General features: G+C 34.6%; 2 protein-coding genes across 3 annotated transcripts in view; both read right to left on the bottom strand.

The window, feature by feature from the left end:
* The window catches only part of LOC117171443 (A disintegrin and metalloproteinase with thrombospondin motifs 9), a 263,326-nt gene that overhangs the window by 150,730 nt on the left and 95,529 nt on the right, over nucleotides 1-17,067 (bottom strand). The gene's annotated exons all lie outside the window — the stretch shown is intronic.
* Nucleotides 9,376-17,067, bottom strand: part of LOC117171006 (glutamate receptor ionotropic, kainate 3-like) — a 39,373-nt gene continuing 31,681 nt past the window's right edge. The window contains exon 8 of the mRNA XM_033358051.1: nucleotides 9,376-9,674. Within this exon, the coding sequence (XP_033213942.1) occupies nucleotides 9,376-9,674 (299 nt within the window). The remainder of the gene's footprint in view (nucleotides 9,675-17,067) is intronic.

Here is a 17,067-nt window from a genome sequence, read left to right as displayed (position 1 = left end):
TCGCTGATCCAGGGATCTTTCTAAATTCCTTCGTTCGTTTTCAGCTAAATGTTTAGCTATAATAAGGAATAATATCCCTGTCACAGCTCAATTTTTTTTACCATGCATTTTATTTTTCTAATATTGTTCACCGGGATTTAAAAAATTTCTTTGTAGAAAAAATTATTACTTCATCATAAGAAGATATCTCTGAATTACATAAAATTGGTTGGTCTAATATAACAAGCTCATAATAATCCATTACGACAATTAAAATAATATGTAAACTTACATAAGGATCAAACATAATGGAGCTATTGTTAAGGATTTACAGTATATAATTGTTACATTTTCCCACCATGTCCTTATTATTAAATCGCTTTGAGCGATTCAATAGATTTGTAGTTACCCATCGTTAATGCTTCTGAAAGCGCGATATTATCGCCGCGGGGAACGTTTGTTTATTTATCCAATCTTCATGTTGTGTGTATAATGGGCAGATCGTATATATATATATATATATATATATATGTGTGTGTGTGTGTGTACATTGAGCTCATCCGCAAGAAAGCTTTTTTTGCGCACGCTCTTTCCACATATTATATATAATGAAAGAGAAGCTTCGACAAAAAAATGACTGTATCCATTAAAGGATAAATACGAGGTGACATTTAAGGTATACTGCACTTTTGTAGGATTATTGTGCAAAACTAAATAATTACACATCAGTCATGTTATATTCTTTAAGTGAAGGTGTAATTTCAGATCCAAGAAAAATGTTAACCGTCAAGATATTAAAGTTTCCTATAACGGGTAGAAACAGTCACTGATTTTTATTTAAGAATAACAAATTTCTTGGTATTTCCAAAGAAATTTCCTGATTATTTAAATTTTCTAATTCAAACTTCTAAGACTAAACAATTTTTTACTAGAATTATTCATTAAAGAATATCCAAGTTACCAAACAGACAAACGAGGAACAATTATAATTGTTCCTCGTTTGTCTGTTTAATTCGAGTTCTTCAAATAGAAGAATGATATTAAAATGAACTTCTTTCAAGTTTATTTCAAATTAATACATTCAATATTAAATAATTTTACATTTGGGAACATCAAAATTCAACAGATTAAAAAGAAGTTCTGAAAATTGATCAACTATTAGGACTTTCGATTGGAAATTGTATAAGATTGAGCAATTGTAAATGTTACAGTTCTACATTGTACATTTTTAAAAGATTTTGATTTAAGAACCTAAAATGTCTAACTTTTCAATCTAAAGATTGTTATAAATTTGAATAGTACTTTCTATTTAATTGCTCCTTAAAATTGGAAATAAAATTTTATTGTCTTCAAAAATTCAATTAAAAATTATTCAATTTTATTTTTTAAGTTTTGGCGCACTTAATTAAAAATTATTCTAATCCATTGGAGCAATTTAACTAGAAATGCAATATGATGAATGGAATATGACTGATTGAAACTATAATAATTTTAAAAAATGGCCAGTTTCTCTGCCCCATTGGCCTTCCAGCTTTTCATTTTTAAAAGAATGAAAAAATATGTTAAATACATTTGAAAAGCTTGTTATTTACGATTAGAATAAACCTATAATTTTTTCATATTACTAAACATGTTAATAAATCATTCGATTGATAACCATAAGGGGAATGAAGGTTGAGTAGATAAATGTCTACGAGGAAATAAAATTTTTCTCGGCTGCGATGGATAGGCTTGTAGATGACAGTCACATTTTTTGGATATAATGAAGCTTTGAATAAATTCTATGAGTTTCTCATATGCAATTTCACCGGTGCTTCGAAAGTACATGTACATGGAAGTACGTAGGCGTAAAGGTATGCAGCACGATCGGCGATAGTAGTAGGTATTGGCAAAACACATTTTTATTACAGATTGTGTATAAAACGAATTTAATAATTCCATTTTATTGTGTAATTTATAAGTATAACTAGAAAAAAACATGCGCGCTACTTACGCGATTATGTTTTGTTTTGTTTCGCGCAATTTAACAAAAAATATAAACATATTTCATAGAAGATGTTATATAGAATAATGCAAAAGAAAAGAAAGACAATATTCTGAACATTAATCAAAATTCATATCTTAACTTCATAATTAATATACAACATTTGTGTGCAATCTATAGACAATCGAATCGTTAGAGTAGTTAAAAAATCCCAATTTTGGATTAAAAACAATACAAAATAAACTAAAATAGTTTAAATATCGTTAATATTCTTTAAAATTAAATGATTTTTTCAATTAAAAATAGCCATTTTCGACAAAAACACTAACATAACATATCAAAACTTTTCCTTTGTTTTTACATTTAAATATAGATTTGTTTTTAAACAAAATGTTTTTTTCATCTAAAATTGTAAATATTCTTTGAAATCTATACCGATTTCTGGTGAAAAATAAGAGCACAAACTAAAATTGTTCCAACATTTTTCGTTTTCCTGTAAATTCAGCGATTTAAAAAAAAACCAAATCCCAATATAAAATGCGAACAAAGTCAAAAATTGTGAATTAAATCATTTTAAATGTTGAAAAGTTGTTCATATTTTTTCAAATATAATTTTATTTTTTGATGTTAAAGCTTTGACCAGACCTTTATTTATACGGATTATAATTGATTTCAGTTTTATATCAAAATGATCGTAAATTAATTCTTTTTTATATTGATTTTTTCGTTTTTGCCATACGAAAAATGACTCATTTCCGAGGAAAAAATGTTAAAATTTAATCAAAAATTGTTAAAAGATTCTAAATCTGTTTCAAATTATAATTATTTTTAATTGAAAATTCCAATTTTCTATGGAAAACGTGAAAAGCGTAAACGTAATCTAAAATGGTTAAAAAATGTTTAATTTTCTTTGAAATCTAATGATTTTTTGATAAAAATTTTCATTTCCACTGACACAATTCAAACTTATTCAAGCCTATTATTTTATTATTATTTTCAACAAAAATCATTGGATTGAAATCGAATTACACCTATTATGTAAAACGCTAACGCAACCTAAAATTGTTAAAAAATTATGAACCTTTAAATTTTAATGAGTTTGAAATTGATGCATCTGATGATCGGTTTTCTAGTTCTTATTGATACTATAAAAAACGCATTAATTTAACATCTATCTAATAATTTTTTATCAAAAATACCTATTTTTAGTGTAAAACGCTAACATAGCCTAAAATTGTTGAAAAAGGGTAATGTTGACGATTATTTTTGTTTAAAAATGTTAATTTCCGGCGAAGAAAACTAACACAACCTTAAAATTTTAGAAATAAAGAGTCCTCTTCAAAGATTTATGTTATGCTATTGTTGGAACATTTCAACTTTGAATATGGCGCTTATAAAATATAATTAATTATGACAGAGATTTGAAATTTAAAGTTTATTTAACAGTTTACCTTACATCTTACTACCCAAAAATTTGCACTTTAAGTTTCGATTTTGTATGACATCTAAAACTCACGAAGTCATAGAGCTAAATTAAAGATATGAAAATAATTGAATCGAAGTTACATTTGGCTATTTGAGAAACAAAAATTACTTTATGGCCAATATTCCTTTCGAAATATCAGGATGTACAAGTGTACATTCGGTTTTAATGAAACTTGGTTAAATTATCGTGTTATGCCATGTTGAATTTCGATATAGTATTTTTTTTAAATAACGAAATTTCACAAACCGTCAAATAAATGTTAATAAAACTTTAACGTGTTATAAACAAATTATACAATTTAATATTATAATACCAAAATTTGAAAAAAGTCCAAAAAATGTTTGAACTCATTTTTTGTGCATAGGGCACCTTTTAATTTGTTTCTAGTTAGGATATTATAATTCCTTATAATTTCACCTTTGATTAAGAAACACTTGATGGCGACTCTTCTTGATTCTAGGATATTGTGATTTTAGTTGGACCTTGCGCGGCCACCGCACCGGGATGCTTTCTCGTGTCGTGGGTTGCAGAAACCGACACGTTGCATCAAGCCTCATGCATTTCATGCGTCAAAGTTTTTGACTATCTTCTCAATCTCAATCCCGACCGCGGCGCTACATTCGCCTCAACATAGGCAAGAGCCTCATCAGTGATGATCGTTATAATTATGCTCGGTAGTGTCTGACAATTTCTGTCATTTGTATTTTATACATATTTAAATTATGATTATATTTGAACCCTCCATCGCCCTTCAAACTTTCTTTTTTTCTGAATTTTGAGATATTTAGGAATATTATTTCTATGGTGGAGTGTATACAAAACTAAAATTCTAGCTCATTACCGTCCTGACTTTCATGTAAATCCTTGCGTTAAAAATTGCTGTTGGTCTCAAAGTCATATTTAAAAAAACTCAAGTCTTCCAAACATTACATATATGTCACTGTGGGCGGTAGAGGGTTAAGGGTCCGCGGTCTAAACCTGTTAACTGACATTTTTTTCGAAACTGTTTTTTTTTTATTTTCCGGAACATTTTTTATGTGCAGTTAATATTCCGCCAACAAAACGGCAAAAGTACTTTTAGATTTTTTTCAATGGATTTTCGAGACTCACGAAATCTTCCCTTTCCACTTACTACTGCATTCTCAAGCATATAGCGGCATCATGGACGCGGCTCATGGCCGGGGTATAGATGAGACGCGGAGATGTAGTGGTGAGTGGTGGGAGGTATTTCACGGGTTCTCGAGCTCTTGAGCGAAAGCCTGATTTCTCGTGCACCTAAAAACTCAATTATTAGCAATAATAACGCTCGAAAATTTGTTTCGACGGTTCATTAAAAAGAGCGACTCAAAAACTATCGGAAGATATAAAAACCTCGATTTCGATTTTTTTAGAGTAAACCCGCTTTCTTTGGCGTACGTCACATATGTTTATGTAAATATAATACCTTCGATATTTAAAATTACTGTATCAATATAATATATACCTCAATAAAATGCTTGGAAAATGAATAACCCTTATACAGTGACTATCAATGACTCTAAATATTGCCTTATAAAAACTGAATATAATGATAATATAAATATGACATCAAATGGCAGATACTTGGGGACCTGCGTTGCACGACAAAGCAGTTGGTAGCCACGTACGGCTCCTCTCAAATGACGATATCTCGTAATCTTTTAAGAGTCACCATCAATCTTTTTTTTTTAATGAAACGTTATACTACAAGAAATTTTTCTTTCCTAAATAGAAAAAAAATAAAAGGGTGTGTTATGGACGAAAAATTGAAGTTAACAATTATTTGGATATGTTTTTTAGTCAACATTTTCAAAAAATCTGTTCTATATTAAGATGTTAAATCTTATACTATGTTCTATCATACTTTAAAGTTTCATTAAAATTCGATTACAGGTTTAGAAATATCGATAATTCCAAAAAAATGTGATGCCGAAATTCAACATGGCGCAACTCGCGCCATTTTGAAAATTTGCACAAATCCTTTGGTATTATTTGATTCAGAAACAATAGTTCCGATAGGAAATTTTTCCTTGAATTTAAAAAAATTAATATTTCTAATTATTTACTACAAAATAGGCCTTTTTATTGATTTTTTAAAACTTTTTTTTCCAAATATTTATATCACACCATATCTGAATGTTCGAAATTTATTTACATATTACTCACATTATAACCAGAATTTTTTTTACCTTACGTTTATAAAAACTCGTTATCACTAAAAGTGACAAATTAAAAAGTTAGAATCTTCAGGTTATGAAACTTCACATTCATCTTATATCGATCTCAAATTCACAAAAGCTATCACTCACATTTTATTTGTAGAAAATTATTTTTAAAAATATGCGGTTGTTAAAATTCTAAACATTTGAATGTTTGGGATGCATTCCCTGCAGTCATTAACATGTACACGGAATAAGTGAATGGCCCTAACGCTTCATGTGTAAATCTTATAATTCCTCCACAGAATCATTTATTGAAATTATTGTAAAAAGAGAATTACAAATTTCTTACTATTGAATTTAGAAATAAATTGTTGCATTAATTATAGTATATTATAATAATACTTAATTTTAATTTATTTAATTTTTATTTATTCTATATTTTTCACTTCAAATTTAATACTTCCTACTTTTCATTCGAAATAATTAATTCTATAAAATTGTAATCTACATATTCGACTAAGTTGAACAAAACCTGAGGTAACCAACAATTGGCGGATCCACGCTCATTTAAAGTTTTCTATGTGTGTATCGAATTTTTACAATTGGATGTGATCTTTTAAGACCATCATTTCATATTTAATTTCAACCCATTCATGCGCACATCAATGAATCGTAGAATGCCCATAGGAATTATTTCAGGTTAGTCAGTTTTATTCAACTCTATTTAATCAGCATTTTATCGATTGCAGAATGGCAGATTTAAATCACCGCGTAAAGGTAACAGATTAAAAATGTGAGCAACTGATTGAATTTCAATTCTTTCATTCTGCAAATGAAAGGTACGCAATTAAAACCAACTCGCTTTCTATCGTTTTTTTTCTGGGTTCTCAGCTATAAATGGACTATCATAATGCGATACTGTCACATTGAATTTTGATTTTATCGAAAGACAATTTTTTGGTACCAAACAGTTATTATTCTTATACAGCGTCTCCATATCTCGGAAGTGAGTTTTTATTTTTGTAATAAATAGAAAGTTCTATTTTCACATTGTACTGAAAGGTGAATTTCAAAATTTACTTTGCCTCGATATACTTGTTTCGTCAGTCGTTCTTCTTTCATTCTTTCAACATGCCCAAATCACCTCAATCAATTTCTTTCACTCTTGTCAGTGTCTCCGGTTTTTACTTCTGGCAATGGCTTCTACCCTGACCATGACCTTCCTACCTTCATGTATACGCCTGGTGTCAAGATGCACATACTTGTCAGCTTGTCCTATCCTTTTATCGTCCAACGTAATGTTACAAACTGTTTTCTCATACTTTCCTTCAAACACCATAATTTCTGTTTGAGTGAAGTTTTAAAAGCGTCGAAACTCTAACTACTTTAAACCTACGTATATTTAGGTAATTTGCCGCCTTGATAACAAACAAGATAGTAAAAATTGGCGCAAATTTGATTTTCAGTGAAGAAACCATTTAAAAAATACGTATAAAATGGTATTTTCTATTTATTTCCATAAATAATGTAAAGTTCGAGAAATGTTTCAGACAAAAATTGTAGATCTCATCAAAATGCATATTTTATATTATATTAACATTTATCATATGAGTAACATTTTTCGGGATATTTAAAGTTGAAAATGGAAAATCATAAATACTTCATAATAGATTGAATGCTTTCACGATGATTTATTTTGATAAGAAGAGATATTTCGGGTTCCAATCGACGTAGGACGGCCAACATTTTACGCCAAGCGCAAGTTCCCTCCTCAAACTTAACAAAACAAACAAAACGCGCAATTAAGTAACTCAATCGGAATAAAGACATTATAATATTACTCGCAGACAAAGGAAACACAACAGTAATCATGAATGAAGAAGACTATAACAACAAAATCATGGACCTTCTAATTGACAACACATACACAAAACGTAAGAAGGACCCCCTACACAAATAAATTCCCCATCTCTCCAAGACTTTACAGGCTCCTGAAAATCCACAAAGATAACATTCCACTCAGAACGATAGTCAGTACAATAGACTCACCAACATACAACCTAGCACGCTTCCTCACTACAAAACTAAATCCTTTTACAGGAAACTCTATCACTCACATCCAAAATTCATTTGACTTTATCAAAAAGATACAACAGATTTACATTCAACGCTAAGACGTCATAGTGAGTTTCGACATAGCATCTTTCTTTATGAAAGTACCAATCTCTGATAAAATTGATATTATTCAATCTTTTACAAAGTTCCCTTCTTAACTCATACCTTTGATATAACACTGTCTCAAGAATACTTGCTTCTCTTTCAATAACCAATTCTTCCAACAAACCACAGGCACAGGAACGGGATCCCCAATCTCACCTGTAATAGCCAATATCTTTATGGATAATCCAGAAACTAAAATCTTTAACCAAGCCAAGCTTAAACCGGAATTTCTGTTCCGTTACGTTGATGACACTATTGTAATCTGGTGACATGGACGAGATGAACTAAATAAATTTTTCGATTTCATCAATTGATTACATCCTAATATCTAGTTCACCATGGAAATTGAACAAAATGGAAAATTGCCTTTCTTGGACGTATTAGTTTACAAGAGACTTGATAACACATTAATAATACAAAAAACAAGACAACACAATCTACGAAAGAAAGAGAGAAAAACGACCACCACCCTACCTTACATCCAAGGTGTCACAGAACAAATAGAAAGAGTTCTCAAGAAGCCCGACATTCAAACCATATTTAAACCACCTGAGAAAATAGGATAACTAGTAAATAACCCTCAAGACAAGAAGGCACCCCTCAGTGATCCAGGAGTATATAAAATCCCTTGTTCTTATGGCAAAGTCCATATTGGAGTAACCGTGAGCGGTGAGCCAACGTATAAAGGAAAATGAGAGTAAAGTCAGGCTAAATTTGGCTTTCCGTCCTCCCGGTTTAATAAAAGAAGACTTGATTAGCCAATCAGATTTGAGCAGTCCCCACGGTGTGGCACTCTGGCCAATCATAGGCATCGTAGAGATTATACATATTAACACCATAACCTGACATCATGAATATTTCATGTTTCTTAAAGTAGGTATTACTGCTACTCATTGTTGGGAACACCAAATAAAAGAAGCACAGTTACGAACATACCACGCTGATAGATGGGACAGATTTAATTAGAATAATTCAAACTCCCGAATAGTACTATTAGTGTAGAATATATTTAAAGGTAAGAAATGGACAACTTATACACAGTTTGAGAAAACTCTCGAAGATACCACTAAACTCGTTCGGTTAATCTCGAATACGCACACGCTCGGCTAATCTTGAATAAGCACACGCTCGGTTCATCGATCTCGGACTTGGTTTCAGTTCTCGTCTCGACAATTCGCAAGCGACTGAAGCTCTCGCTCTTGGTAAGCCTAATGACCCTTACGGCCTCTTACCAATGGTTTCAATATTGATATGATTTGAAATCGGTAACATTCGGCCATCCTAAGTGTCAACTTGACTTTAAGTTATTCCCACAGAAAAAAATGTTTACAACTAGGTACATTAAAATTACGCTAATTTTCGCCTAAAAATTTATTATTTATACACTGCATTACCCGCTCATTCTCTTATATAGGATCTCCATAATTCTGTGGAGGACGTCGAACAAGTTTTGGTCGAGTTTGACCTAGCGCCACTAAAAATACATCATTGGCATCAATGGTTACACCCTCGTGTTTGGCACTCACTTAATGATGAGAATTAGGGTTGTCTTCATCCTCGCTTGTTTCGTCGATGACATTAGAATCTTCATTTATTGGAGCTAGCCAAATTTTTAGTTGGCCATAGGTATCCGAGGAAAAAATCGCTGTGGCCACTAAGGGTCCTCTGAACTTGTTATGAAGTTTTGTGGACTCTCCTGTTTGCTCAGGGTAGTCTTTCATGGAGACTATATCGTCTACTTCAAATTTTACGTGTGTCCCTCCATTTTTGTCACCTCTTTTTGTATTTAATCTGCTCTTCCAAGATTCTTGCTCGCCCTTCTTCTCTTGAAATCAGTGGAGATGTATATCGAGTCTCGTCTTTGATTGTGAGTTTGCGTAATTCGCCCTCGTCGTGACGATTAATGCATCCAAACAGTAATTCGAAGGGGCTCTTCCTCGAGGTTTTCTTAGGCGATTCATTCAGATTTCTCTTAACAACTTTAATACATTCATCCTAATCTTTTCCATGAGGGTTGCGAACGCTTTCTTGTATCGATGGAATGAGTGTGAAGTTCGTTCTTTCCACCAACCCATTTGCCTGGGGGTGGAGAGTAGAATGCAGAGAGTGTTTTATGCCATTTTTAGAACAAAACTTTTTAAATTAGTCAGAAGTGAAGCAAGACCCTTGATCCAAGATAACCCCGCCTGTTGCTCCATAATCTAATATTACGTGTTCCAAAAATTCAATTACATTGATCGCAGAAGTATCGCGCATAGCTTTCAAGACAACAAATTTTGTTAAGTTATCGGAAATCACTAACACATACATGTTTCTAGTCACAATATTAACAAATGGACCCACATGGTCGATGTAAATCAATTGGAAGGGTCGATGACCCTATTTGATGGAGTGCAACTCATCAGTCTGTGGCCCTGTTTGAGCCTTTGTAAGCATAAATTGAACGCAACTTCGGATGTGTTGGCCAACATATCGCCTCATTTACGAAAAATAATAAAATTCTCGAATTTTGGCTAAAGTAGATCAATGCCGGTGTGGCTTTGAAGATTACGGTAGCGAATCACCATGCTTTTCCTTAAGGAGTCAGGGACCACATAAAACAGTTTATCATTCACTCTTTTATATAAAATACTATTTGTACATTCGTAACCTTTGACTTCGCTTTTCTCCAGTTTCAAACGCTCGCTCACTAGTTTACTAACATCTAAACCGCCGGGATTTCGGGGACTTTATTTCTATTAGAATGACATAAGAACCAGTTCATATTTCATGGGTTGGACCCCGACAAAGTTTCGATCCAAGGTAGCGTGTTATATAAGACTTTCCGGCGGCTAATAATCGGAAAAGTTTTCGATTTTTCAAAATACGAAATAAAGGCCTATCTGGGACTTCCTGGGGGTGGCAAACACGATGGTGATCGTTATTTTTTCTTTTTGACACCCGCCAATCCACCAACTGACCAAAAACCACACCTAAATAGGGTAAAGGGTGTACTGGACGTCTTTCACACAAATGGATGCATAAACCAATGAAACCCTGTCCTCAACCGCTTTGAGAATTGAAGTTCAGAGACTCCAATCTGTTTCGAATTTCTAGATCCAATTCTCTGATCATGCGTTCCAGGCGGTGGCAAAAATTGCATTATTATTATACCGTAATGCTGAAGGAAGGTCTAACGAGTCATAAACAATTGTTTATAAGACTTATATGGATAAGTGCCGGGAATCTGCTTTTACAATGAATTGAATTTACTCAAATTATTAGGTTTGGGCAATGATTTTTCGCAAATAAATAATTTTGCTGACTTCTGGTAGCTTACACAAGCAACAAATTCTAACTAACTCTAACAAAAATGTAAATTTTATAGTATTCAGCATCCTTGAAGACGGGGAATAACTTGATTTCAGCTCAATTTGAGGTTAAATACAGGGTCATCAAAAAGTATCGGACCCCCCCCCCCCCCCCCCCCCCCCCCCCCCTATCAGCGAAAATATGCGTTTTCGTGAGAAATGTTTCAGACAATAATTTCAGTGTTTTGGAAGAGGATCTGAATAGTGCCCTTAAAGCTGACCTTTGCGTTCACCTTTAAGGTTATTTCAAGGTCAACTTTTATTTTTCAAATGGAAACCCTTATTCTTCACACCGCCAATCAAAAGAACGCAAAATTTTACGTTTAGATATGCATCATGTTTACACGACCCTGGAATGACCCCGAAGGTCATCGGGTCACATGACCTTGATGAATATCTGAACGTACAATTTTCCGTTCTTTCGATTAGCGGTTTCAAAAATACGGGTTTCCATTTAAAAAATAATACTTGACTTTGAAATAACCTTGAATGTCAATGCCAAGGTCAGCTTCAAGGCCACCATTCAGATCCTCGTCCAAAACCCTGAAACTTTTGTATGAAACATTTCTCACAAAAACGCATTGCTCTCGTATTGCTCTCGACCGTCTTATATAAGATTTTCTGGTGCTCTAGATGCTAAGGATCTCGTGTTTTCGCTTAAGTTTCTCGTGTACGTGTTGATATATCAATATCTCAATTTCAGGATTTTGAATGCTAAAGAAACCTATTGCGCGCTCGGATGCAATGCGGCGATTTTCTCTCCCGCCCTGTGTACAATTTTAAATTTATATTCTGACAATAGATTACCCCATCGAATGATATGCCGGTTTTTTGTTTTCGGCGTATTTAGATATAATAGAGCCCTACAATCGGTAAAGATTTTGAATTATATATTTAGAAGCCATTTTTGCAATCGAGTAACGGCCCATATAACCAAATGCCTCGAATTTTTCAGCCGAGATTTCCGGGATCACATTGCTTTCAGCCATTTTGTTTAACCGAAATCTTGTCTCAGCAACTTGAACCAAACGCTTGTCGCGTGATAGCCGCCATAATGAATGTTAAGCGATTAAGAAAAAAAATTCACTAGATTTCAAAAGTTATTTTTCCCACAAAACCATTAATGGAAATCTACAGACCACTCAATCATTCCAGGGATATCGATAAATCCCACTTCTGAAATGTTGGGAACACCAAAAAAAGAAGCACAGTCACGGACATACCACGCAGGTAGATGGGAGAGGTTTAATTGGAATAATCGAAACTCCTGAACTGTACTATTAATGCAGAATATATTTAAAGATAAGCAATGGACAACTTATACATAGTTTGAGTAAACTCTCGGAAACATCAGTAAACTCGCTTGGTTAATCTCGAATACGCACACGCTCGCTTCAACGATCTCGGACTTGGTTTCAGTTCTCGTCCCGACAATTCGCAAGCGACTGACGCTCTCGCTCTTGGTCACTAAAGTGCTATGACGTCTCTCCCTCCATTCTGAGACATTGGAAAGGAGAACCTTTTCGGTCTATTCTATTTCTGTGACAAAAAACACTACAAAAATCTGCCCGATACGCGGGTACATTCTCATCGCGCGTTGCGCGCGCAGCTCGCAAAGTTTAAACGCGCCTAGGGCGTGCGACTGTTGGTTCTCGCGCTTCGCGCTCGATGTTGTATTTATTTCGCGCTTCGCGCTCGATTATGTATTTACCTCGCGCTACGCGATCGGTCTTCATATTTTCGCACATTCTTGCGTAAACATTTAAAAATCAAGACTCAAAACATCCACCACTGTAATTTTGTAATTGTGCATTCTGTTTCGTTAAAAGAGAGTTTGAGCGCACCTACGGCACGCGACTGATGGCAATCGCACTCCGCACTTGGTCTTTGCATTTCTTCCGCATTCGGGCACAGAAATTTTAAAATCAAGGGTGAACGGATCGACAACTGTAATTTTGTGATTTTGAACTCTCTTTTGTTAAAGCTCTTTTGGCTTTAACGAACACATTCTCATCACGTATCTCGTGCTTCGCACTCGATTTTCTGCAACAGGTCAACTTTTTTACATTATACATAACACTTTTATATCAATTATAATATATTTTTTATGTAACACTGCATGAGATTACTTATTAAGAATTTTTTTATTTTTAATGTTTTTTTACAATTAAATAAAAACTATACTGCATCTGCATAAGGTCTAATACAGGAACCGGTATAGGGTCCTATATAGGAGCCTATGTCCTCTTTCGTCTTGTCTGTGCTTTTTCCAAAAATTTAATTTTTTATTTTTAATCTTATTATTTACGAAAAAAATATCTACTCGTCCTATCGAAAAATGATTGATAATAAATTGATAGATCTTTTTAGGTGAACAACTTTTTCTGTTAATTTTAGTGTAAAGCTTGTGTCGTTTTTTCCAAAAAATTTAACAATTTTATTTTGAATATTTTTTTTAGTAGGATCAAATTTGAAATGTTCAACTTTTCGACTAAATTAAAAAAGTTGTTATCATAATCCTGTAGGGCCTTCAAAAATAAAAGTTTTTCTTCTTTTGACTTTTTTCATATCATGTGTTGTTTGGCTTAAAATGTTCATTTTAGTTTTTTTGGATTTTGAAAATGTCCTAACTCTGATGATTTTCTATTTATAGAAAAAAGTCATAGGGATAAATTGTTTGAGTTTTTGAATACTATGAACAACCGTACATAGAATTTTTAAATCTGGAAAAAATGTGATTTCAAAAATGTTTGGAACGATCAAATTTGGAATTTTTAACTTTTCGATCAAATTAAAAAAAAATTGTTATCATTATCTTGAAGGGATTTCGAAAAGCAACGTTTTGCTTCTCTTGACTTTTTTTCGTATCATGCGTTGTTTAGCTTAAAATGTTCATTTTAATTTTGTTTTTGATTTTGAAAATGCTCTAACTCTGGTAATTTTTTATTTTTCAAAGAAAGCCATTAGGATAAATTGTTCAACTTTTTGAATGCTATAAATAACCGTACAGAGAATTTTGGAATTTTCAAAAAAATGGTCTAAAAATATTCTTTTGAACTTTTTGAATTTTCATCCGAAATGGCTGGCTAACGAACTTGACCTTTAGTTTAGGACACATAACGAGTGTGCCAAATGGCAATCTAATAGATTAATTTTTTCTAAAGTTATCGTGTTCACAGACAGACATACACATTCGTAAAAACCTATTTTTCGGTTTCAGAGGGTCTCAAAACGTGGACATTTGACAAAAACTGGGGGAGGGGTTCAAATTTTACACAAATCTAATACCTTCTCTGATGAGAATGTAAAAAAGTATAAAATCATGGGGGTGCGGAGACATCCCTGGTGAATAGTCACAGAAGTAACTTACGGTACATAGCATCCCTCTTGCAGCGTCTCATCGAGAGGCGGGAACGCACCCTTGTGCATGGTGACAGAAATAATGTAGGTGTTACCGACGTGCGAACCCATCTACCTGATTCCCAAATCGGTAAGATCGGATGGTATTTTTCTGGTAGATGCTTTCCGGTTATCGGTACGTGCGGTAGTATTGTACTTGCGCGGAAGCCGAATGGTGTGTAGTGGTTATGCCATTAGCGACGGTGGTGTGGTGGTCGTGTCTTACCCACCAGGGTATTGTGATCGTGCGGTGGCTTATTGCTGTTGTCCTGACGTCACAGATTTTCGTATCAGTTGAATACCGTTGCAGCAGAACGGTGACTTGGATTTTCTGTGATTTGGGCGGGGATTGTTCATATTCGAGATGAGCTTGGCGGTATTAGACTGCTAAGGTGAAATGAGTGGCAGGTGGTCTCATAACTCTAATTGGATGAAGGAGGATGGTTAGCAGCGATTGACTTAAAGTTAATTTCTAAAATTTAGTCCGCCGTATCAAATTTTAATTTGATACGATGGAGCAGGGAAGGGCTCACCATTTAAGGATTGTGGATCATTTGAAGTTATTGTTGTTGTTATTTTGATGTATGAAGTATTACCGGGGTTATGGGGGAACATTGTGTGCTTGGAAAAATGGGTTGAGTGTCAGACGAGTTCTTCGGATCGCTCATGCTTCTTTAATTAGTGAGGCATCAGGTGGCCTATAGAAGGGTGTGGTTATTTCTCCTTTCACTGTCTGAATTGTCCCGGAAACGTAGATTTTGCAAATTAGCGGCATTTGTTAAGAATAATTACAGGCATTTGGTAGGATGTATAAAAGCTGAGCGTAGAAAAGGTCCACCGCGTTCGACGTATCCTTGCAGTGAACGAGAGAATTGCTGGATGCAAGTGTTTCTTATAGTACTAACCTTGATAGGTGTTGTCCTTTTAACGAAACACAAATAATTCGGGCGTCAGATGGTTGTAAGGAGGTGAAGGTTCCTGACAATACGAGGGTGTCAAGGAGTTGAGGATGGATGGGAACGGGGAGATTGTGGGTGACCGAGGTTCAATCTTCAGGAGAATTCATGGTAGGAAAAATTGAGACTTTGAAGAAGGCCCAGTATCTGTTAAAGGTTTATTTCGCAAAGGGGTGGAATTAGGGGCTCTATTGTCTACGAAAGTATTTTCCTGATGTTATCGACGCAGGTAGTGTTTCGCATTGCAGTAGAGAAGTGATTGGTTGCTGTGCCATGTGAGTGATTTAATTTTGTCTTCTTATTTGTGAGTCGTGAGTCTGCTTAGGAAGTGACTATCTGGAAGTAGAGGATAGGAATAGAAAAAGGATAGTATGAAGCGGGTTAGTTAGATGGCGCGCCGTCATGGGCGACATAATGATTTTGGCGTTTGGTGGGAGCTGATGTTACCGTGTCTTCTAGCGAGCGAGGGGTCAGTTGTCTGAGAATAAAGATAATAGAGGCATCTTTTTCGACAGACACACAAAGGAATTGATTTTGATTGCAGGAAATACAAGAAAGTTCTGCTGAAATTTAGCGAGACTGATAAATTTTCTGTACTGTGTGGTCCCTGTGACTACCAACTCAGACAGAAAAGATGCAAGTCTAGTAGGAGAGGTGGAGGATAGACGTCTCTGGAAATAGCTATGTGGACGGAAGAAAGGTCGAGTGCGCTCTGGACCCGTAAGGACCTAAGACTCCAAGAAGTAGGAATATGTGGTGGGAGGATGACAGAGTGTTGTGCTCGCGAAAGATCTTTCCCCACATGTCATGTATTTTCGACCTTTATACACTATCATTAACACCCTACATCCCCTATTCGGATCACGTCGGTAACTCTATTTGTGATGTGCGAAGAACTCTTACCTCTCCGTACAGGGGGGAGTATGTTACCGACGGACGAACCCATCTACCTGATTCCCGAATCGGTTGCTAAGCCTGTAAAATAAATTCCGAGAAGTTTATAGGAATGATAAATTGTAATTGAGGCAAGTTTTATTATTTCCTGTATTCGTGACTGTATGGGGTCTAAAAGTGTAGTGTAAGATCGGATCGTGAGAGGCGGATGTATGTGGTGCGTCGAAGGAGTGTTGTGCTCGCCGAATATCTTATCACATGTTAAATTCATTGGAATAAAGGACAGTGCATTATCTTCGTAAATGTAAAAGTGTTCTTGTAAGTTGACCACCCCGCCACTCATTCAATTTTCGACAGTGGAACTGTCCCGGTTGGTAACAGTAGGTCACGTAGGTTCCCTTTCTAGCGTTCCATTCGGGGTGGTAAGGCATTCCTTTGACTGGCCATGCAACTGGTCACGTAGATTGCCCTTTCCAACTCCTTATCAAGGGCGGAAAGGCACCCTCATGACTGATTATAGAATTTTTTTTTTTTTATTTCTCAACATAATCTCCTCCAAGGCTGATACATTTCTCATAGCGGTGTTCTAGTCTAGTAATGCCATCTCTATAGAATGATT

Source organism: Belonocnema kinseyi, chromosome 4 (genome assembly GCF_010883055.1).
Source record: "Belonocnema kinseyi isolate 2016_QV_RU_SX_M_011 chromosome 4, B_treatae_v1, whole genome shotgun sequence".
Lineage (NCBI taxonomy): Eukaryota > Metazoa > Arthropoda > Insecta > Hymenoptera > Cynipidae > Belonocnema > Belonocnema kinseyi.
Note: the sequence above shows the minus strand (reverse complement) of the source record. Positions and strands in the feature narration are given on the sequence as shown.